This window comes from Pseudophryne corroboree, chromosome 2 (genome assembly GCF_028390025.1).
Source record: "Pseudophryne corroboree isolate aPseCor3 chromosome 2, aPseCor3.hap2, whole genome shotgun sequence".
Lineage (NCBI taxonomy): Eukaryota > Metazoa > Chordata > Amphibia > Anura > Myobatrachidae > Pseudophryne > Pseudophryne corroboree.
This window is the reverse complement of record NC_086445.1, coordinates 367,912,709-367,938,565: the sequence shown is the minus strand read 5'-3', so window position 1 is coordinate 367,938,565 and position 25,857 is coordinate 367,912,709. Positions and strand designations below refer to the sequence as shown.

Sequence of the window (25,857 nt, the reverse complement as noted above, 5' to 3'; positions counted from 1 at the left end):
GTGGTCTCCGGAGGCTTTGGAAGCCTTTTCGTCTTTAAAGGAGGCCTTCATGACCGCTCCAGTTCTTCGACAACCTGATCTCAGCCGTCCGTTCTTGGTGGAGGTTGATGCCTCTACTGTTGGAGAAGGAGCAGTATTGTCCCAGCTCTTCGAGGACAAGAAGGTCCATCCTTATGCGTTCTTCTCACGAAGATTTTCCCCCGCTGAACAGAATTACGCTATTGGGGAACAGGAATTACTGGCGATTAAGTTGGCCTTTGAGGAGTGGAGGTATTTGTTGGAGGGAGCTCAGCATCCAATCTCGGTAACCACGGATCACAAGAACATCCTGTATCTACAGTTAGCCCGATGTCTGAACCCACACCAAGCAAGATAGGCACTCTTCTTTACCCGTTTTAATTTTAAACTTAGCTACCGACCAGGTTCCCTCAACAAAAAGGCAGATGCATTATCTCACTCCCTAAGTTCTGAAGAACCCTCTGACCGTTCAAAAGAGCAATTCATCCTGGCATCCACCTCTTTTTCAGCAACTAATACCTCTCCACTTCCTCCTCCAGGAAAGACCTTCGTGGCACCAAATCTTCGCAATAAACTTCTTACATGGGCACACTCCTCCTTCATGGGCCATGCAGGCGGTCATAAAACACTCAAATTCATTCAGCGCTCCTACTGGTGGCCTCATCTCAGGACTGACATTCAGGAATTAGTGGCTGCCTGTCCAAAATGTGCCCAGCATAAGAGTCCCAAAAGTCCTCCAGCCGGGTTACTCCATCCATTACCTGTGCCACTAAGACCATGGACGCATATTTCTATGGACTTTATTACTGATTTACCTACGTCTGGTGGATGGAACACTGTATGGGTCATAGTTGACCGATTCTCTAAAATGGCACACTTCGTTCCTCTGGCTAATCTTCCATCAGCATCCCAGTTGGCACAATTATTTATAGCAGAGATCTTTTGACTTCATGGTCTACTGCAGGAAATCGTGTCTGATAGAGGTCCTTAGTTTGTGGCCAAGTTTTGGAGATCCCTATGTTCAGCTCTTAGTGTGAAATTGAACTTCTCCTCAGGATATCATTCCCAAACGGATGGTCAAACAGAGAGAGTGAACCAGGATCTGGAGACTTTTCTGCGTTTATTTATGTCCTCCTCACAGGATGACTGGCTAGACTTCCTCCCGTTCGCAGAGTTTGCCCATAACAATCTCTATCACTCTGCCACAAAATCTTCTCCATTCTTCATTAATTATGGTTACCATCCGAGAGTTCCTGACTTCCAACTTTTGCCTACGCTCGAGGTTCCTGCCGCAGAGTCAACACTTCGACAATTTACTGAGACCTGGAAACAAATTCACAAGGCCTTGCTCAAGACATCCAAGAGGTATAAGACTTATGCAGATCTGAAGCGAAAAGCTGTACCAAGCCTTAAGGTAGGAGATCGGGTTTGGGTTTCCACACGTAACCTAATGTTAAAGGTTCCTACGGAAAAGTTAACTTTCAGATTTATTGGGCCCTACCCAATTGAAAAGATTTGGAATCTTGTGGCTTATAAAGTGAAATTACCTCCGCAGTTAAGAATCCCTAATGCATTTCATATTTCTCTCTTAAAACCTTTGGTACTTAATCGATTCAGAGCTGCTTTGCCTAAATCACCCAAGATCCAATCAGCACAAGGAGACGAATTTGAGATTCACAAGATCCTCGATTCTCGCAGACGTTATGGTCGCCTCCAGTACCTTGTTGATTGGAAGGGATATGGACCAGAGGAGAGATCTTGGGTAGAAGCAGAAGATGTCCATGCTCCAAGACTTCTTCGGACATTTACATGCCAAGTTCCCAACTAAACCATATAGGTGTCCGGAGTCCACCCGCAAAAGGGGGGGTACTGTCAGCATCCGGAGTCTTACCGGTATGCTGGGGCAGCGGTGCTGATGGTGTGCGGGCAGCGGCGGGGGTGGGCTGCTGCGCCGGGTCCGTGGGCAGCAGTGGCGGCGGTGAGGGGGTCCGTTAGTGGCGTCGGGACGCCGCTACAGCAGGTCGCTCTTGCTGAGCCATTGTTAGGAGACCAGAGGCAGTGAGCAATGTGGCTTTGCACATTTCTGCTCGCAGCCCCTTCTAGTGCCCAACTTGCACATTTTTGCTTGCTACGAGTCAACGGTAATGTAAGTGCGGCATACCCTTTCAGTGCTGAAGATACATGTATGCTGAACTCACCCTAAACACTGCTTGAGTTGAAATGATGGGAAAACATAGCTAAAAGGCCATCAATTGCTGGCAGCTGCTGTTGCAGCTTTAGATGAGGTGCCTATTATTGTTATGTGGTATCAGAGCTGTCAGGTATAACTACACCAGGCTCACAGCTCATGCTCCTTTCAGTCATGGGTGCTGCAACTCGGGCTCTCTGCAGCAACACTTGGCTCAGACCTCCCTTCCTTCAAGGATGCAGCCACCATGTTCTCTCTTCCTGTGTGATTGATGCCCTGCCTGTACATTTCAGGCCGGCTGACATCAGAGGCAAAGAAGAAGAGCTGGGAATGATATGATGAGAGTGGATGGGTCCACCTCCAAGCCTAATAGAATGACTGGTGCCAGGAGCACAAGTTCTGGTTACTTCACCCTCACTACTCCCCTGTGTATCACTACATTCTTCATTTTATTTTTAATGTATTTTCAAATGTTTTTGTATACAAATGTTTGCCAAAGCATTTGGGTTTTCCATTTAAACATATGTTTGGAAACATAAGGCCTGATTTTGAGTATCACATAATGCAGTCGTAATTTTGTCTGCTTCCAGTGATCGGAACATCTAATTGCATTCAAGTTGGATGCATCTATGTGACCACACTGACCCCAGCCTTCCACTTGTGAGAGTTGTCATCTCTACTATCTGCTTTTGCACCAGCTTTAAGTGTATCTCTGCTTATGTTTATCTCTGAATAGTTCTCATCTCTAGACTCCCAGAGCCCTCATCAGGGGGTACAGGGGGTACATATATAAGTGACCCAGAGTGTTTTGGTGGGCCTGCTGATCTATGACCCATGGGAGGGGAAACCGCATGACAGCTGCCAGGTGCAGTCCATACTCACCAGGGACTGGCAGTAGTGACCTGTGTGACAGGTATCCTAACAGGCTACAGTGTGGTGGCGTGCGGGGCTTTCAGTCTGCACATCAGTATGGGGAGAAAGGAAGTTCTCTTGTGGGAGCAGCTGGGCAGCTTCCTGCTCATCTCCCAGCACTGAATAGATACTGTGCATGTGCGCACGGCATCTATTCAGAGATCACTCGCTGCTTTGAAGAACAGAGCAGCACTTGATCAAAGGATCCCCCAACTGCCAAACCCACCCCACCCACCCTCGGGACACTGAAATCGGGACAGTTGGGAGTTTGGTAATACTATCATTCCATTTAGACTCTGAATAGGTGGCACTTGCTGTATAGTTCTGAGTGTGTGTTAAACACTTGTTATACTGACGGGCTAATGACCCCATTCAGCTTCAGTAGCAGAATCTGCTAGAATCTGCTACTGCTATCACTCACATGCTGGGGGTTGCCCAGCAATTGGTCGCCAGCGATCCAATAGCAATTCAATTGTGTTCGCATCACTGTCCCTGCAAAATAAAGAAAGGCCCCTCTCTGTGCAGCCTGGCTGTGAATGTTTCTCATCACAGCAGCCGCGTGACGTCACATGCTGCACCTTCCCTCGTTTACGATGCCGACTTCCGCAATGCTGCGTTGCCAATCAGTCAATCAGGCAGAGACGTTCGCATCACTGCAGTGTGAGCGCATTTCCCAGCCCATATACGTGCAGAATGGGACCTGTGTGTGAGGACTGAGAGTAAGAGCCGGGAATTGCCTTTGCATCACATTAAGCTGAATTAGGCCCTAAACCCATAGTGTGTCAGCATGCTAACGGGAGACAGCAATGCCGTAGTATTGCCTGCATGTAAAATACTAATAACCGCATGCCCCGCGTTATAATAAGTGTGAGACATATTGATACAGTGTGGGAAGTCTTACGTTACAGTAATAATAATCCCATATCTGAGTAGGTATAACTTGTTTATGCCACCTCTATTACATCACAGTCATATATAAGGTCTCAGACCTTAAACTGTATACCACTGGAAGGTGCTTATAAAATCAGAATACCCGAGAATTAGGATAATAGTGGATATACCATTGGAGCATAAACTTATTCATTACAGAGGTTTAAGTGTATTAACTGCAAACACACTGCTGGGAGGTATTGGTGCTGTAGCACTACTCAGACTACACTCAGAGATATGTATATGATGAATGTAAACCTACTAACAGACAGAGGCTGAGACTAATTGATGCAGGGCCACAACTATGGGTGGGGGGGCCTAGGGGGCCACACACCCCGGGTTCAAGATTTAAGGGAGCACTGAGATAGTCCCATTTACCCTCCACATGCACCAATGTGGCCCCGCCCCTTATTGATTGACAGGCAGCCCACCATCGCTGATAGACAGATCACCCCCCCCCCCAGCATTTATCACATAGCGTTAGGCTTATTATTGCCTCTTACAATGCAATGGTTACTACTGGCAGCTTGATGAGTGTCAGTAGAGTGGAGGAGGATAGACCTTACCCAGAAGTTCGGGAGCAGAGCTGTGGCATTTCCTAGGTAAGTACCGCTGGAGGGGGTCATTCTAGGAGGAAATATTTAGCCATGTAGATTGAGGGGGCCTCCATGGCATCTTCAGTGGGGGCTGGAACTGCTGTGTGGCTGAGTTGGGGCTGAACTTCCCCGGCAGGAAGTATCAGTAGTAGTGACTTCCACACATCCCGTTATTTATCCCTCTCTGTGATATATGTGCACCTCATAATTTGTCCCCTCTCTGTGATTTAGGTGTGACCATTTATACCCCCCCCCCCCCCCCCGCGTGACTGAAGTGCACCACATTATTCAACCCCCCTGATTTAGGAGCACTCCATTATCCCCAATGAGATATACTGTAGATGCACACCATTTTTTTGCCCTTCCCCCTCTGTGGTTCATGTTCGGGGGATGGGAGTGGCCAACTACTGTCTTGCCCTGGGTGACAGATATCCCAGTTTTGACCATGAATTGATGTATACAATGTGTATATATTAGGTGATTGCTTACAGTATGATCATTTAAGAATATATCTTATTTCTATATATGGTACTGTAATTACAGGTAACTCACATATTAGAGTGGATTATGGCCACTATAAGATACTATATCTGACCCTTGAACTCTGCACCATGATTACAGATGATTCATATATTGGAGCAGGTGACTGCCAGTGTTGATACATTTTAAATACAATATATTTACTGAAACAGTGTTTTTTATCTTTAAAGCATAGACCTAGAGATGGATACAAATGTTTTATAAATCAATCCAGCCACAAGCTTTGTAACTATATATCTAAGAAGGGAGAATTTAAATTACCTGGATATAAAACTATGCAGTTAGTCACAATATACAATATTCAAGTGGGGGGCATATTGTATTTTATGGGATTTATCATACACTCACAAGGATAAAAATAGATATCAACATATCTTTAGTTAGAACATTACATCATCACAGAGACGAAAAGATATATAATAAATAACAAATTGACAAAGGAGTATGACAGCAGCCATAGGTTGATTAATTTTAAAACACATTTTCTAAACTTTGACACTATAATTGTTTTAATATTTCACCATCTGTAGATATCAAAGGGATATATTTTAATGTATATCAATAATGTATTTTTTTATTTTTTATTTTACACTAGTAGTCTTGAGTGTACCCACAACATTGCTTTTTACTATTCCTGATTTGGCTTTTAACATTTTCTCTGTATTCCAGATTATGTTGAGCAAATACACAGAGAATGATGAATTACAGTACTAAGTTTATAGAGTAGTCCACCCTGCATCTACTGTATGTATAATGCATAATGGGTAATTGTGTCTGGGGATTGAAGAATGGTAGAATTGAAGGATAGGCTCATCAGCACTACAGTTTACAGCAATATAGTTTTGATAGTAACAAGTTTGAGCAACATGAAGCCTCTTAATTATTGTAAAGCTGAAACAGATTCAGACAAAAAATTAAATAGGTTATCAATCAATCCAACCAACCAACCAACCAACCAACCAACCAACCAACCAACCAACCAACCAACCATCCTTTACTGCATTGCATATAATTAAAGGTAAGGCATTATATTATGGTAAAAGTATATTGTCTGTGCCAACATGCTTTTTTACAAATACCCAGATTTATTTCTGACTTCCCCATTTCATACAAATGTGCACATTCCTCAATAAGATGGGAGATGTGGAGAACCCTGGGGGTTGCAATCTGTGCTCTGGCATTCAATGTTGTATCCACCCACCCATCCACTCCAAACGGGTGTGGTATTGAAAGTCGACAGTAACTAGGTCGACAATGTCTAGGTCGACCACTATTGGTCGACAGTAACTAGGTCAACAGGGTGTCTAGGTCGACAGGGTCTTTAGGTCGACATGTTCTAGGTCGACAGGTCAAAAGGTCGACATGAGTTTTTCATGTTATTTTGGTGTCGTTTTCTTCGTAGAGTGACTGGGAACCCCAATTAGTGCACCGCGTCCCCTCGCATGGCTCGCTTTGCTCGCCATGCTTCGGGCATGGTGCCTTCGCTCCGCTACCGCTTCGCTCGGCACAGATTACCGTTCCAATCATAGTCCACGTGGATCGTTAAGTATGAAAAGGTTCAAAAAAAGAAAAAAATTGTGAATAACTCATGTCGACCCTTTGACCTGTCGACCTAGAACATGTCGACCTAAAGACCCTGTCGACCTAGACACCCTGTCGACCTAGTTACTGTCGACCAATAGTGGTCGACCTAGACATTGTCGACCTAGTTACTGTCGACTTTCAGTCCGGATCCCCTCCAAACACACACATACATTAGTATTTGAGGGGGCTTATTGGTGCATTACTCTGCAATACTGGAGGTTACAGTAGTATAAAATGACTTTATATCCATTGTCTCTATGGGTTTGGGTAGACTTGGTGATGTACCCATAAGGTCATGGGACTTAATAAATCTCTGGCTCCACACCCCAGCAGATGGGACTCATTTTATTATGCTATCTTACCCTGTGGGGGTAGTGCTAGTCATAATTCCAATTTGCTTCTGAACAGGATGGACCTGCATTTTTAAAGCCCCCAACTCTCAGGTATTGGGTAGGCTATGTTTTATACTCAAATAAATCCATTAGTTTTTAAAACAGTGATATCCTATACATTGAAGGGAAGTGACTCTGTTTCACAAAGCTTTTAGTGGTAACTCTCCACTCATTACTGTTTCTTCTGCAAATTGTGGAAACACTGCTGGAGCTGACTCAGTGCTACTTACTCATCTTTGCCACTTACCACAAAATTAGCACTTCTTTAGTTCCTGATAAATGCAAAGCGCTATTAGTGGCCATAGTCACTGAAACCGGTTATTAATAGGACACCATAGTACTGTCTACATGAACTTACGTTACGTTATAGACAATGTACACCGCATCATGTTACAGCCACACATATAGGACAACAATAAGTCGAAGTTAAATATTTCAAATAATTGCAAAATATTATGTGGGAGCCCTTCAAATACTGTAGCTACTATAAAAAATGTACATTTAAACAAATATATGAATCTAAAAATTCTGATTAACAATTAGTATATTAAAAAATATGAAATGCACAACAGTAAATATTTCATAAAAGTATCTCTGTTATATGACTATACTACTGTATGTTTAGAAAAGTGATTACGCTGATGCGCTCCTTCCGTAATTTGTCTATAATAATTGTTCTTAGTAATAGATCACTCAGCAAATAGCTCAAGTAGTGACTTTAGACACTTGAACCACAGATTTCTCGGTGGGTGGCAGCTCAGTACTTATATACCATTTGGTAGGTGGTTGTTTTGGGTGATCTATAGAGACAGTGGGGGAGGAAACAAGTGTCTAATAGTGTAGTAATTTAAGATAAAATAACAATGGTCGAATAATGTTGGTAATACCCGTACCAGATTCTGTTAAATATAACAGCTTGTAATCAAATCATTGGTGAAGCAGCTCCCCAGCAACTACAGTATGTTTGTAAAACAATAATTTGTATTCAGTATACAAAGTACCTATAATTTATAAACAAACAAAATAAATTCAGTAGCAAAAAATCTCTACATCTCTAAAATTAGAAATTATATATTTACTATTTATCAATAATATAGCATGAGCAGTCATAGACAATTAAGCTATCTTATATTAACAAATATTAAATATTTATGCATTTTTATTATTATTTTAAAGCTGTGTACTAAATCAAACCTAGTACATCTTGCCATTCCTACAGCTGGCCACATAGCGGTGCTCTTCCCTCATTTAGACTGACTTTACAAAAAAGTATTTTCTATAACTGCAAAAACTGATTGGTAGAATTGCTGTATTATTTAATTTACAAACAAATTATGATTAAATCAGGCATTTTTATCCTTGAATATTAAACTGTTTACTGTTTACAGGATCTTGCATATTTTTAGACCAATAAAAATATTACCTTGCAGTCACAACATTTCTGAGCATTCATTTAAAACGTAAGTATAATTAACTATGTCATCTTCATAGTACAACTTTTAAAACATCCATAAATACATTTTGTAAAAAAAAAAACCCCCAAAACAAATTAATACTAACACTATACAAGACCACTATTCTCTCCAAACTGGGCAGTCTGGAAATGATAGTGTTAAAAATATCACTTGCCAGGAAAAGTCTGCCCATTATGAATAAAGTACTTCAAATCTTTTCCAGATTGCTCAGTTTAGAGGCACCATTGCAGTCAACTTGTGAGCAAGAGCTGCTTATTGTAAATCAGTGCCTTTAGCCAACAGGTGTGGATTAACAGATCGAAAATCAGTAGCTCAACACTCAATAGGATGACACCAATTGGTCAACAGTCAATAAGTAGACAGGTACAAAAGGTACAAAGGATCAAAAGGTCAACAGGTACAAAAGATTGAAAGGTTGTCATTGTAAATGGGCAACACAAAAAAGGTCAACAAGTTTTTTTGGGTGTCATTTTGTATGTTTAACCATATACCACCCAAATCAGAAGAAACATGTACCCTCGCTGGCTCATGTCACTTGTCACACTTTGGGCAAAGTGGCTCACTCCACTTCATTCATCACAAGGTTGCTAAAAGTAATAGATGGTGACATGGAGAATAAATTAAGCAACAGTTGGAAAAACATGAAAACCCCCCCAAAAAATATGTTAACCATATATGTGTGTGTCGACTATTGGCATGCTGACCTATTGTACCTGTTAACATTTTCTATTGTCTGCCTTTTACATGTCAATCTTTAGTACCTGTCAACATATTTACTGTCGACCATATGGTGTCGGTTTATTGATTGTCGATCTATCATTCACCACCCACAGACATCAACTGGTTTTGCAGCAGGCTGCCTAAAGTGCGTCATTGGAAAAAGCATGCTGACATATAAGAGTGTACTCTAGGGATTTTGCTGACCATTTTTATATAGGGTTAGGATAAGTATGAGTTTTACATAAATGTTTCTATGGATATTTTAAAAATACAGCATGTGTGAGCATTTTAAGAAGCACTAGATGAGTATATATATATATATATATATATATATACAAGTTATATGCTTAACCATTTGCTGACGTGGACACATAAGTACAACCATCCCAAGTCAGGCTTTCATGCGTCCTGTCAGAAATGCCAACCCACGGCTGCCTTAAGAGAACATTCCTGTAGAAATCTATCTCATAGTGCATTGTATGCCTTCCTGCAGCCGTGCCTCCCTCCAGTTTCACTCACTCTCCCATGCTACAGTGATAACCAATCCTCATAGGAACACCATCTGCTGTCATCTTGCATGAGTTCACAGAGGTGTAGCTGAGGATAGACAGAAGTGACACAATCAGTGATACGATGGTAATAAAAAGTAACAAATATTCCCTGTGCCCCGCCTGAAGCCATGTATCATTGGTGAAAGGTTTAATAATCCATTCTGCTTCATCATGAGATAGTGTTGCAATGGCATCTATCAGCAATATATATTCCAGTGATGAAGAACATATGCTTTTGGGTGTATCTTCTAAGGAACCAACTTATTTAGCAGATATGTATACACAAATTTACATAAGATGCGCAAAACTGTGTCGCAGAGATTGACATTTTGGACTACTTCCTTTTACTCTATACCACCACTTGGTCCAGCTAATATCTGAGGACACAAATTAGAATGCCAAGCAAAGCATACAGGGAACAACACCGCTGGTTTATCAGGAATACTGACTGGCTCACAAAACAATGACTGATAAAATGGAAACACTCTTCTCTCTGCTAGAGCTGCAAGGGATGGTTCAAAAACCTCTACAGACGTGGTACTATGCACAGAGGAATCCCCTGGTCTCTATATTTTAGGTCAGTTATGTCCCACAGGTTCTTTTATCCTTTTAAAAATATATTAACACCTTGCCAATTCTCTCAAAAGTATAAAATCTCAAAAATATGGCACATTTATTTTGAACAAATGTTTTGCTGAAACTGTGAACTGGAATGACACGTCTCCAATAAAGAATGTCTGCTACTGACCAAAGACAGACTGGCGTGAAAACAGTATATACAGGTAGCTTCCAAACAGTGCCAGATTAAGGTCCACATGGACCTGGAACTAAAATTTATCAAGGGCCTATTGTGTACCTTCATAAGAGGTGTGACAACTCTTGCGGTGGGGATGGTCTAAATATATATATAGTTTTGTAATGGCCGGTACTCCGTCCTGGAATGAGTAAATGCCTGGGTGCCCTCCTTACCACTAAAAGCGGAATATAGAACTGGAGAAATACGGCGGCACTCTCAGGACTTGAGTAGGAGTAATAATGCAGAGGCAACTAGAACTAGTTGCCATTGATGAATTATTGGCACTAGTTGCCTCTGCATTATTACTCCTACTCAAGTCCTGAGAGTGCCGCCGTATTTCTCCAGTTATATATATATATACATACATACATACATGTAGGCTTACCATATCATCCCTTTAAATCTGGATACTTATGAATTACACAGGCACACTGGCTGTTTAAAACCAGGTCACATGCAGGCTTGAAAAAAGCCAGCTACAGACGTGTGTAATTCATGAGTGTCCTGGTTTAAAGACATAGTATGGTAAGTATATATAGTAATAAGAACACTGGAATAGTCTTTGAAGGCAGGTACATTTGCAGCAGGTTTCTTACTTGTGTGTTTTAAAACCCCAGGAATGTTGTGTTCGTTCTGCTGAGAGATTTTGGGGTTTTAGTAAGAGCCAGATAAGCAATGGCACCTGCTGCCCCTGGGCTGCAGCTCAGACCACACATTGCAGGGGTAGCCGGTCAGCACATATAAACATACATGTGATGTTGTACAGTATGTAATATAAGTGCTGGCTTGCCTTACCCAGGGATCGGCAGCCGCCACTGTGTGTATCACTGACCTGCTGCCACTGCACGGGAGACATCACTCTGCTTGGCTATCATTTTCTATAAGCTCACCCCCTGACACCCAATGGCTGACAGGAGTCGGGGGCAGGCTTATAGAAAAAGTGATACACAGAGGGGCAGCTGCTCATCCCTGGGTAAGGCAAGAAAGCACATATATTATATATAACATCACATATATGTTTATATGTGCTGACTGGCTCCCTTCCGCAATGTGTGGTCGGAGCTGCAGCCCAGAGGCAGCAGGTGCCACTGCAGATAAATGTTCTAGGAGTATGGATGTGAGAAGAGAGGGTCGGCTACACCATTAGGCCCAGTTTCACCTCTATCAGTATATATACATAGCTAGTGATACATGCTAAAGTGTTTACTTGTACACAACATACTGTAATAAGATAACTCTTGTGTCAAAAACACAAGAGAAAACAAGATTTCAACAGTTATTAATAAATGCGTTTTCCATATATATATGAAATGTCATTACATACAACACACCTCACATCTTTTGTTTACCCCTTTTAAAATCAAATGAGATTTTTTTTCCTTTCAGTAGCCGAAATAGAAATGTCAATTAAAAAATGCGAATAGACTACCATGACTTCATATGACCTAGCCAGATGTCATATAATATAGCTGAAATGATATTGATTTAAGTAATGTCAGTTAGATGAACCAAGACCCTATCAGTCAATCAAAAGCGAAACGTAAACTTTGTGCATCATCGGGCCAGCCCCCCAGAAACCCACTTTATAGGTTTCTTTAAAAATGTACCTTGGTATATATTAATTAATACTACAGATTCCCCTCCAAATCTTAGTCTATGCATACTGTAGTTGACAGCACCCCCTGAATATATCGAATATTATTCATTATTTGAAAATAGGGGTCCTTATCAAGTGGATGTGTGGTGACGAATCTCATATATCCACAATATCTCCACATTATATTGAGGGTGCAGATACCAAGCTCATGTATATATATTAAAGTCTAATTGTTTCTATGATATTAGCTGCATCAGTGTGGGGAAAATGGGGAGATCAGCCGATACCCCAAAAAAGTGCAAACTTTTATTGGGTAGCAGTGTAGAAGTTTATTAGGGACCTCAGGGACTAATTAGGCAATTAGAAGTTTCCAATAAGCTTAATAAGAAAGTAATTACTGACCTACCAATGCGGTGTCTTCTTCATTCAGCATCTGGCGCCGGGTCCTATGCAACAGCGGTGAGTATGTAATGTTTTGGAGTGTGTATGACTGAATGTGAGTGTGTGTAAGTATGTGTGAGTGTGTGCATGAGTTTGTGTGTATGATCCTGGTGTATGTGTGACCCTCTTTATGTTTGTGACCCCTGCCCCCCTGAAGATGGCCACTGGGACAACTACATCTCCCAGCAGCCCTTACAATTCTCAGCATCGCCAAAGCCTCCCAGCAGCCCCCAGGACTTCCAGCAGCTTCCACCCCAATCGGAAGATAAAGGGGACACCACAGGAGCCATGGGGACCTCTGCACAGATGAGTATAATTTTATTAAAAATTTATCCAGACAGGACTCGGCATCCCGGTGTCTAAATAAATACCAAAGCCCAGAACCCCGATCCTTCTTTCTACAGGACGCGATCGCGTCCTGCCACCGGGGGTGTGGATGTTAAGTTAAGCAATCTGAAGAGGGGGCGGGTTACGGTTTAGGGATGGGAAGGTTAGGGTAAGGTACTGGGCAGGGATGGTTAGGGTTAGGCACTTAGCAGGGGAGGTTAGGGTTAGGCACCTAGTGGGGAGGGTTAGGTTTAGGCAGCAAGGAAGTGAGGGTTAGGGTTAGGTACCAAGCAGGGAGGGATATGGTTAGGCCCCACCAGGGAGAAATAGGGTTAGGAACACACAAGGGAGGGTTAGGGTAGGTAATAGGTGAGGGTTAGGGAGCTTTATGGGGGGCTGTCGGGATTCTGATGGATGGGATGCCACTGTCGGTATACTGACAGTCAACATCCCGTCCATTGGCAAATCATACTGATCCCGTTTCACTGTACCGCCACTGCTGCACTGCTATATATCTACAGAGCCTGTGTGCATACTCCAGTGCCACCACAGTACTGTATGTACAGACACAGGTGTGTCTGCCTATCTGTTGCACCTCCCTTGTACGTTCCTGGTTGGATCTGGGACATACATTATGTACAGCACTGTGCACCTGTAAACCTGTTCTGCCTAGTTAATAAACCAAAGACCTGGTTAAGTAATCTGCCGCGTGGATTAACCTCCATCGCATACCTCTGCAACCTATATCCGCTATAGGATCTGCCAATAAGGAAGGCCTTTATTGCATGTGACACTCTTGTGTATTAAAGCTGCCTAGAGATGCTCTACTTGTACCAAGTGCAACTGGAAAGTGCATAATATTCCTGATAAAAAGTACACAACTCTGAGCTGGTTGATAGAAGCTATCACATCTTTTTCTACATATCAAGCAATAACCCTCACTATATTACATGGCAACCAGTAACCTTAACCTACAAAGTGATTACATATTTTTGCACTTGTGCATAAGTGCCCCCTCACTCAACCATTAACCACTGCAAGTGTTATCTCATCTTCAGCTGACTTGTTCCACCCACCCAAGCTTGTTGCCAGACATGCAGGGGCACATGTGCACTTTATAAATGAGACCTCACTAAGTATAGTTTTAATGACTTACAACTCTCCCTCGTATGGACAATTAAAATAACTAGAATACTTTATTAGAACATGCCCAAACACACTCTGATCACTATGGATAATATGCCTTTGTTCACATGAGCATTCTTGACAAACACTGGATTGCCCCTGACATTGCAGAATTTACAGTATTATCAGCCATGGCAGCATTCTCTGCTGAGTCTGTTCCACAGGTACAGTATCAGTCATAACTACTTGTTATTGCATTATAGCTATACAGTACCACACATGTTTGATGCAGCTTATAACATGTCACAATGTGTACGAGTCTTAATTCAACCATTCATTGAGATTGTTCTATGATTACTACGACTTTCTAATAAAATTAATATCAAACTTAGACACAAATTAAACAGTATATTCATAGGGAAATAATTAATACAAATAAAGTCTTAACTTAAGTATACCAGACACTTGATGGTCATAACAGGAGATTTACACAACAAACACTACTTTGATAATACTGTAAAGGCCCATACACACTAGACAAGATAGTGAAAGATCTCACTCAGAAGGGCCAATCTGAGCAAGATCTTTCACAATCTCGTCCAGTCTGTACACGAAATGTTGTTAATGATGCACGCTCCCATGCATTGTTAATGACCCCCTCCCTCCTCTGAACGTGTACAGACGAGGGAGGTCCTCAATAACGACAGCCAGCATGGCTGTCGTTCCCCCCACTGTTACTGCCTATCCCGACTGCATTGGCAAGTGTGTATGCACTGGCCTATGCTGCCCCCCTCAACCCCCCTCTCCGCTCCGGGTCCCCGCTGCCGCCAATATCGGCATCGGTGGGGATCGGGTAATGTTTATGGGGCTTACGTCATATATGCAATTTATATTTTTACGTACAAAGTCATCTACAGTACCTACAGTATGTAGTGATTTACAATATTGGTAGATTATTAAGTTTCAGTTTATGTATTTATCTTGTGGGAACAATATTGTGAAGTGACTTTACCTGTACAGATGAAACTTGATAGTCCGCCATAGACGACATCGTCGTTATCTGGTAGTATAAACGGACATCGTGTCTGTACTTCCAAACAGTATTGCTTGCACGGAATTTTGTTAATGCATTCAAATTGTGTGACTTCAAAAGACTGGGAACATAACCATGACTTGTAGACAGTCTGAAAAAAAAACATACAGTAAGGTGATATTATATACCAGTTTGTTTTATCCTTTGTAAATCTGTATACATACAGTATATGCAACTAAACTTTATTATTGTACCAAGACTTGATATCAGTGGTTATTGTAACATCCCCACTGTGCAATTTATAATGTAAACAAAGTTTATTTCTCATCTTGTTCTTCAGCTAATTTACATGATTTATTGGTCTGCATATAAAGCCACTATAACAAATACTCTATATGCATTCTGTTAATTAGTTGCATGTCTACTTCTTTTCTTCTATTTTATGCAATTGATTTAAAAGTGATTTATCAGCAGCAAATCCTATTGCACAGCAAAAGCAGAGTTGTCAAAATCACAGCCAGTATAAGAGTTTATTTGATTTGCAGTATTCATTGCAACACACAACAACCACACTGCATAATCTCGGTTGCTAAAACATGTCCTTCTGTGGTATTTCTAGGATAAACCTTGACCTATAAAAAGCATTATGATGCCTAATTTTCCTGCTTATTGTCAGATGCATGAAGTATAATATGCTTTTACATACTGCAAGAGATAGAGTCTAGCTATCAATTGTCTATTGCATTCCACCACTTGTCTGTTTTAGAAGCTTTAGTAAATCTAACCCTAAGAGAGAAGACCTGAGATTCAAAAACAGCCATGCAGGAGAACCTGCAGAAGGGTCACATGTTATTCTTAATCTCATCTGTAATATCAGCATGCTTTTTACAAGCATTACAAAGTATCATCTTTAAATATGACAACAAAAACAGGAAGGTGGTGGGGGCTGGAAGTGATGGTTTGGGGGCCACATGCGGCCCCAGGGCTGGCTGTATACCATCACCACCCTGGAGTCTTGCAGGAAATCTTAGGACCAGAAATAAAAAAAACTCTGGTCCTAAGATTTCCTGCAAGACTCCAGAGTGGTTATGGGATACAGCCAGCCCTGGGGCCGCATGTGGCCCCCAAACCATCACTTCCAGCCCCCACCACCGTCCTGTTTTTGTTTTATTTCTGAGTGCATGGTATTGTATATCCATAATAGTGAGTAAAATTTGGTGATATCACATTGCAAAGTAACTCTCCATCAAACTATCTACCGAATTCTGCATTTGGCAGCAAAGTTTTGCATGTAATGTTTCACTGGAAGAATTTGGCCATACTGTAAGTGCTACCAGACCCATGCTAACCACACCACACAGCATTTACAGTAGCTGGCATCATGTCAGCTCTAGTCACAGACTCATTTCTGTTAAAGACAAGTTTGCAAATACAATACACAATGGCAGGCAAGATTGTATCCCCAGAATTTCCCACTTCTACAACATGGCCTGTTCTGCTGCAGAGCTTACTGATATCTAGGAGCAGGTCTCCACAATCAGAGTGTACTAATTAATCAGTTAGCAAATTAGATATATTGCCAATTTTTATTAGATGCTGTGTACATTGGAAGCATTAGTGACCAACAGAAGGCTCCGAAAGTAAACCACGATAGAAAAAAAAATATATATATATATATAGTACTGCTCAAAAAATTTAGACAGGAGTGGAAAAATGCTGCAAAGTAAGAATGCTTTCAAAAATAGAAATGTTAATAGTTCATTTTAATCAATTAACAAAATGCAAAGTGAATGAATAGATGAGAAATCTAAATCAAATCAATATCTGGTGTGACCACCTGTTGCCTTCAAAACAGCATGAATTCTTCTAGGTACACTTGCACACAGTTTTTGAAGGAACTCAGCAGGGAGGTTGTTCCAGATATCTTGGAGAACTAACCACAGATCTTCTGAAGATGTATGTTTGCTCAAAACCTTCTGTCTCTTCATGTAATTCCAGACAGACTCAATGATGTTGAGCCCTGTGGTGGCCATATCATCACTTCCAGGACTCCTTGTTCTTCTTTACACTGAAGATAGTGCTTAATGACATTGGCTGTATGTTTGGAGTCATTATCCTACTGCAGAATTAATATGGAGTCAAACAGAAGCCTCCCTGATGATATTGCATGATGGATAAGTACCTGTCTCTATTTCTCAGGATTGAAGCAGAAAGAAACGGGCAACGTTGAGGACTGTGGTCAGTCAAGGAAACTTACGCAGTGGTCAGTCAAGGAAACTTAGTGCTTAGATGAAAGATAGATCATGCTTACTTCCCTCCGAAATTAAAAGATGTCTAGCATTGCCATCAGCTCAGAACTGGCAGAAACCAGTGGGACCCAGGTACATCCTTCTACTGTTCGGAGAAGTCTAGCCAGAAGTGGTCTTATGAAAGAATTTTGGCCATCATTGAGTCTGTCTGCGATTACATGAATAGACAGAAGGATTTGAGCAAGCCTACATCAACAGAAGATTTGTGGTAAGTTCTCCAAGATGTTTGGAACAACCTCCCTGTCAAGTTACTTCAAAAACTGTGTGCAAGTGTATCTAGAAGAATTGATGCTGTTTTGAAGGCAAAGGGTAGTCACACCAAATATTGATTGAATTAGATTTCTCTTCTGTTCATTGTTCTTGTCATCCTTCTATTATGTAAAGTTTTTTATTTCTGTAAATGTGACAATATGGCAGAATTTTAAACATGGGATCATAACTTCAGGACAATAATTTGTGGAAAAGTGGTTGAAAGTGAGCCAGTGCTATCATAAATGGCATAGAGGGTTATTTAGGTTGGATTACAGACCGCAGTGGCTGTGACCGCAATATAATTGCGATCACACCAACTGTGGATGACCCCCTGCCTTCACAGCCTAGCTGCGAAGGCAGGAACACCGCCACCGTGTTTTCCCTTGGGGCGACTATTTGTGATGTAATGCAGCCACCCTGAAAATTCCTACAACCCGCCCACGATTTCCCGCACCACTCCTGCAACGGTCCGTTGCCAACCCCATCCACCCTGCGAACACATCAATCAGGTAGAGGCGTTTGCAGCCAATGCAATGCTATCACATTGGCCGGGCCGCGCATGTGCAGGATGGGATCTGCGTGTGAGCACAGGTATGGAACAGGGCACATTGTGGTGCGGACCTGAATAAAGCACATGGGCCCTCATTCCGAGTTGTTCGCTCGCAAGCTGCTTTTAGCAGCTTTGCACACGCTAAGCCGCCGCCTACTGGGAGTGAATCTTAGCTTATCAAAATTGCGAACGAAAGATTAGCAAAATTGCGAATAGACACTTCTTAGCAGTTTCTGAGTAGCTCCACACTTACTCGGCAACTGCGATCAGTTCAGTCAGTTTCGTTCCTGGTTTGACGTCACAAACACTCCCAGCGTTCGGCCAGACACTCCTCCGTTTCTCCAGCCACTCCCGCGTTTTTCCCAGAAACGGTAGCGTTTTTTCGCACACACCCATAAAACGGCCAGTTTCCACCCAGAAACACCCACTTCCTGTCAATCACATTACGATCACCAGAACGAAGAAAAAACCTTGTAATGCCGTGAGTAAAATACCTAACTGCATAGAAAATTTACTTGGCGCAGTCGCACTGCGGACATTGCGCATGCGCATTAGCGACTAATCGCTCCGTTGCGAGAAAAATATAACGAACGAACAACTCGGAATGACCCCCATAGTTTGCACCTATGGATTAGTATCTTCAAATAACACATTACACAATGGGGGGAATTCAAATGTTTGGAAAGCCGGTAGGGCGTCTGTTTTTTCCTGTCTATTAGATAGGAAAAAATAGACAACCAACTGACTTTTCAAACAATTGAATATCCCCCAATATCTTTTATGTGCAGCGTAAGATAATGAATTTGCATCTCATAGCCCATATGCAAAAACCCATCTGCGAACCTGCACACACTGCTTATATCCTTGCACGGTTTCCGACAGACAGGCATAGTTTAATGGAGGTAATGGGGAGTGGATGGAAAAACGCAGAAGTGTCACTTTGTTTTACGGGTGTGTCGATGGCTGTGACCTCATACGTTATTAGTGTGGCTCCAGCACCTCTGTTCAGGTAGACATGCTGCATAGCCATAGACTCACTGGAGCAGATGATTATCGAAGGATCTGCAAATGCATTGTAAATGTGTACACTGTTGCTGTTCTTTTGCAAAAGGCTCTAGTGGGCGTCTCTATTCTCCTCTGGGCGGCTGCTACATTTTCTCACTTCTACTGGCAGAATAATTGTGATCGGCATAGGGTACATGAATCAGGCCCATAATAATTAAGTAGTATATATAGGACACAAGGCTTAATTCAGATATATACTGTATGTTATTGCAATGTTTTGCGATCTGCTCATGCACAGGATCCAGATCTGGGGCTGTGAGGTCACTCAAACTGCTCCAAATGTCACATCATGATTTACTGGTGGTGTTCTGGGCAGCAACAGAGCAGCGTTACAGAAAATGGGGGCATGTTGGCATTGGCGTCAGAAGGTGGGTGCGGGGGGTGCGGCCCGCACCCAGGTGTCCCCCTTGGAAGGGACGACACCAAAGTGGCAGCTCTTCTGCAGTGACAGGAGCCAAGTGTTGCAGTGAGGTAATCTCCTGTCTCCTGCAGCACTCGGCTCTTGTCACAGATAAGAGCTGGCACTGCACCATGGTCGTCTTTTTTGTATGGGCTCAATGGTCATTTTCCCAAGGGCCCTAAGAGTATAAGGGTCCTAGGCTGCTACCTGAGGGTCCCCTTTTTCCAGTTGTACAAGATTTTTTTAAATCGGCCCTGGGGAACCAGCGATATCTGACTTCAACGCAGTGGTCCCCATCCGAGCCTGTTAATTGCTCTTCCCAGCATGATATCTCAGGTTCTGTCTGACTTATTTTTTCTGAGGGTATTTTCCAAAAGCTGTGACTCTCCGCTTTCAGGGGACACTGGCAGCTTGTCTCTACTATGCCCAGAACCAGAGATATCAGCCTTCCAGCAGCTGGCCCCTGCTCCAGCTACACATGCCTGGAATGCAGTTTTATATTTTCGTTGGTGGATTGCTCTGGCTCCTGAACACTGATCCCCAAGTCACCAGTATCTCCAGAAAGGTGGAAGTCTCTAGAATTTTACGTAATTCAAATTGAAGAAATCTATTTCTGGGAAATTAAGATATCTGCAGTCAAGCTAGCTGCCCCTCCACTGGAAAATGATGAATATTAAGCACACTCCACTATCCACCCTTCCCCTGTGTATTAAACTACCTCCAACCACCCGGGAAGTCATATGCCAGGGCCCCTTCATTCAGCCCAATGCCCCTATTACAGTTTAGTGTTCTCCCTCCTACCCCCCCCCCCCATCTGTGCAGTAAAGGAGTAATTAGCAGAAATTACTGCTCCAGGTCCTACATGCTGAGTGGAAGATAGAACACTCCCTACCACCCGCGGGACATCAAAGCTGCTGCTTATAGCACCCCCCACCCCTACCGTTGGAGGATGGGTAAGGGCAGGGCCCCAGTGCATTGCTGTTACCAGGGGCCTACACTGCTGTTAAGACGGCCCTGCACTCAGAGCCGGCCCTAACCAATATGATGCCCTAGGCAAGATTTTGGCTGGTGCCCCCTAGCACGACCCCTGGTTCCGCTTCTGACCTTGCACTTCTTTCCCAGCACCATCACCCCTCATCCATAGCAGTCCTTATTTTGGTGTTTGTACCCCCTATATTTTAAATAGAAACAGTTCGCACATTTGGCGCACAGCCCAAAAAGGTGTGTGTTTTTGCTGGCAAGGGGCATGTCCACACAATAGTAATCCCAATTCCTATTACGCCACACAGTACTGCACTTTATTCACATTTGATCATGCAATAGTTTCCATAATTCATATTACATCCCACAGTAGTATCACTTTACCTTATAAACGTTACTCCTCACAGTAAAGCTCCTTATTCACATTACATCACACTGAATTGCTCCTTATTCACATTACACCACACCCTATTGCTCTTGATTCACATTAGATGACACAGTAGTGCCCTTTCTATACGCAACGCCACATAGTAGAGCACCTTAAACACATAATGCCACTCAGTAATGCTCCTAACACATGAGACACATTATTAATGTCCTTATAAACATAATGTGCCTTACACATTATGACAACCTGTATTAATGCCATTTTACACATAATGTCCCTTACACATATGCCGCACATTATTAATGCCCTTATAAACATAATGACACACATAGTGCCCCTTACACATATGTTGCACATTATTAATGCATTTTTACATGACACACATAATGCTCCTTACACATATTCCGAACACTACTGCACAACCATCCCACTCACATGCACACAGCACTCACACTGCCACTAACACTGTGACCTCTGCCTCTGCTTGGATACAGATGTGTCCTCATAAATCTTGCCTCAATGCTAACGTCGGGCACATTTCTTTTGCATTGCTGTGTGGCTAGGATGCACAAGCAGCTTCTGCTGATTAAAATGATATGCAGCATGCCTATATACTGTGTGAGACTGTGGCTGTATCTGCATATGAAATGCTACACACAGAATATAGGCATGCCGCATATCATTTTAATCAGCAGAAGCTGATGATGCCCCTAGGCATATCAAATGCCCTAGGCAATTGCCTAGTTTGCCTATGCCTATGGCCGGCTCTGCCTGCACTGCACGCTGCACAGTGTCCGGGGGCAGCCAGCAACTTCGGGGAAGATGGACATGCCCCCGGAGCAAAGGAGAAAAGATCTGTGAGGCCATGGCCCCTTTTAAATTAGGCCACACCTCCTTTTCAGACGCCTGGGGGGGGCATGTAATAATACAGGTGCACACCGGGTGTTGTTAGGGACTGGTGATTTGCAAGATATTCACAAACCTTTATATAAATTATAAAGGTTGTTTTGGGCTGCCACAGTTAAAACTACACAATCAATTTGTAGTGACAGTTATACAAAGGTACATACTAACAGAAAAAAATAGAAATGGGGTGGAATCCAGGAATGTAATATGCAACACTGGTCATAGAAAGTCACTACTGTATATTATACAAACTTGTAATCAGTGCCAATAGAGCAGAGCTGGTCTAAGGCTTCGGGGGGTCTGGAGTACTTACGACAGGGAGGCCCTAAAGGTGTGTGCACATGGTGAGATTCGGGCTAAACCCCAATTCTCACTATGCGATAGGGACTAGGTCGGTATCGCGAACATAGATGACTGTGCTTGCGATACTGACTAGCTACGATTTTGGCTAAGTGTAAATTTTGACTATCTTTTCTACTAGATAGTCAAAATTGACTTGCCTGCACAGTCTATCTAGGCTTGCGATACCGACCTCGCGGGACCGCGCATCGGTAACGCATTGCGATCGCAAGGTGACTTTCACCTTGTGATCTGCACTAACTTTCCTTACATTTTGACTATATAGTCAAAATCCTAAGAAAAAATCTTACCGTGTGTACACACCTTAAGATCTAAAATTAAAATCATAATCACTGCAAAGTATAATATACATATACACACTAGAGATGAGCGCCGGAAATTTTTCGGGTTTTGTGTTTTGGTTTTGGGTTCGGTTCCGCGGCCGTGTTTTGGGTTCGACCGCGTTTTGGCAAAACCTCACCGAATTTTTTTTGTCAGATTCGGGTGTGTTTTGGATTCGGGTGTTTTTTTCAAAAAACACTAAAAAACAGCTTAAATCATAGAATTTGGGGGTCATTTTGATCCCAAAGTATTATTAACCTCAAAAACCATAATTTACACTCATTTTCAGTCTATTCTGAATACCTCACACCTCACAATATTATTTTTAGTCCTAAAATTTGCACCTAGGTCGCTGGATGACTAAGCTAAGCGACCCTAGTGGCCGACACAAACACCGGGCCCATCTAGGAGTGTCACTGCAGTGTCACGCAGGATGTCCCTTCCAAAAAACCCTCCCCAAACAGCACATGACGCAAAGAAAAAAAGAGGCGCAATGAGGTAGCTGTGTGAGTAAGATAAGCGACCCTAGTGGCCGACACAAACACCGGGCCCATCTAGGAGTGTCACTGCAGTGTCACGCAGGATGTCCCTTCCAAAAAACCCTCCCCAAACAGCACATGACGCAAAGAAAAAAAGAGGCGCAATGAGGTAGCTGTGTGAGTAAGATAAGTGATCCTAGTGGCCGACACAAACACCGGGCCCATCTAGGAGTGTCACTGCAGTGTCACGCAGGATGTCCCTTCCAAAAAACCCTCCCCAAACAGCACATGACGCAAAGAAAAAAAGAGGCGCAATGAGGTAGCTGTGTGAGTAAGATAAGCGACCCTAGTGGCCGACACAAACACCGGGCCCATCTAGGAGTGTCACTGCAGTGTCACGCAGGATGTCCCTTCCAAAAAACCCTCCCCAAACAGCACATGACGCAAAGAAAAAAAGAGGCGCAATGAGGTAGCTGTGTGAGTAAGATAAGCGACCCTAGTGGCCGACACAAACACCGGGCCCATCTAGGAGTGTCACTGCAGTGTCACACAGGATGTCCCTTCCAAAAAACCCTCCCCAAACAGCACATGACGCAAAGAAAAAAAGAGGCGCAATGAGGTAGCTGTGTGAGTAAGATAAGCGACCCTAGTGGCCGACACAAACACCGGGCCCATCTAGGAGTGTCACTGCAGTGTCACGCAGGATGTCCCTTCCAAAAAACCCTCCCCAAACAGCACATGACGCAAAGAAAAAAAGAGGCGCAATGAGGTAGCTGTGTGAGTAAGATAAGCGACCCTAGTGGCCGACACAAACACCGGGCACATCTAGGAGTGTCACTGCAGTGTCACGCAGGATGTCCCTTCCAAAAAACCCTCCCCAAACAGCACATGACGCAAAGAAAAATTAAAGAAAAAAGAGGTGCAAGATGGAATTGTCCTTGGGCCCTACCACCCACCCTTATGTTGTATAAACAGGACATGCACACTTTAACCAACCCATCATTTCAGTGACAGGGTCTGCCACACGACTGTGACTGAAATGACGGGTTGGTTTGGACCCCCACCAAAAAAGAAGCAATTAATCTCTCCTTGCACAAACTGGCTCTACAGAGGCAAGATGTCCACCTCATCATCATCCTCCGATATATCACCGTGTACATCCCCCTCCTCACAGATTATCAATTCGTCCCCACTGGAATCCACCATCTCAGCTCCCTGTGTACTTTGTGGAGGCAATTGCTGCTGGTCAATGTCTCCACGGAGGAATTGATTATAATTCATTTTAATGAACATCATCTTCTCCACATTTTCTGGATGTAACCTCGTACGCCGATTGCTGACAAGGTGAGCGGCGGCACTAAACACTCTTTCGGAGTACACACTTGTGGGAGGGCAACTTAGGTAGAATAAAGCCAGTTTGTGCAAGGGCCTCCAAATTGCCTCTTTTTCCTGCCAGTATAAGTACGGACTGTGTGACGTGCCTACTTGGATGCGGTCACTCATATAATCCTCCACCATTCTTTCAATGGTGAGAGAATCATATGCAGTGACAGTAGACGACATGTCCGTAATCGTTGTCAGGTCCTTCAGTCCGGACCAGATGTCAGCATCAGCAGTCGCTCCAGACTGCCCTGCATCACCGCCAGCGGGTGGGCTCGGAATTCTGAGCCTTTTCCTCGCACCCCCAGTTGCGGGAGAATGTGAAGGAGGAGATGTTGACAGGTCGCGTTCCGCTTGACTTGACAATTTTCTCACCAGCAGGTCTTTCAACCCCAGCAGACTTGTGTCTGCCGGAAAGAGAGATCCAAGGTAGGCTTTAAATCTAGGATCGCGCACGGTGGCCAAAATGTAGTGCTCTGATTTCAACAGATTGACCACCCGTGAATCCTTGTTAAGCGAATTAAGGGCTCCATCCACAAGTCCCACATGCCTAGCGGAATCGCTCCGTGTTAGCTCCTCCTTCAATGTCTCCAGCTTCTTCTGCAAAAGCCTGATGAGGGGAATGACCTGACTCAGGCTGGCAGTGTCTGAACTGACTTGGCAAGTTCAAAGGGCATCAGAACCTTGCACAACGTTGAAATCATTCTCCACTGCGCTTGAGACAGGTGCATTCCACCTCCTATATCGTGCTCAATTGTATAGGCTTGAATGGCCTTTTGCTGCTCCTCCAACCTCTGAAGCATATAGAGGGTTGAATTCCACCTCGTTACCACTTCTTGCTTCAGATGATGGCAGGGCAGGTTCAGTAGTTTTTGGTGGTGCTCCAGTCTTCTGTACGTGGTGCCTGTACGCCGAAAGTGTCCCGCAATTCTTCTGGCCACCGACAGCATCTCTTGCACGCCCCTGTCGTTTTTAAAAAAATTCTGCACCACCAAATTCAAGGTATGTGCAAAACATGGGACGTGCTGGAATTTGCCCATATTTAATGCACACACAATATTGCTGGCGTTGTCCGATGCCACAAATCCACAGGAGAGTCCAATTGGGGTAAGCCATTCCGCGATGATCTTCCTCAGTTGCCGTAAGAGGTTTTCAGCTGTGTGCGTATTCTGGAAAGCGGTGATACAAAGCGTAGCCTGCCTAGGAAAGAGTTGGCGTTTGCGAGATGCTGCTACTGGTGC

The 25,857-nt window shown here is 43.3% G+C and overlaps 1 protein-coding gene across 1 annotated transcript in view; it reads right to left on the bottom strand.

Moving 5' to 3' along the window:
- The window catches only part of NALF1 (NALCN channel auxiliary factor 1), an 836,506-nt gene that overhangs the window by 15,736 nt on the left and 794,913 nt on the right, over window positions 1-25,857 (bottom strand). The window contains exon 2 of the mRNA XM_063953193.1: window positions 15,205-15,376. Within this exon, the coding sequence (XP_063809263.1) occupies window positions 15,205-15,376 (172 nt within the window). The remainder of the gene's footprint in view (window positions 1-15,204; window positions 15,377-25,857) is intronic.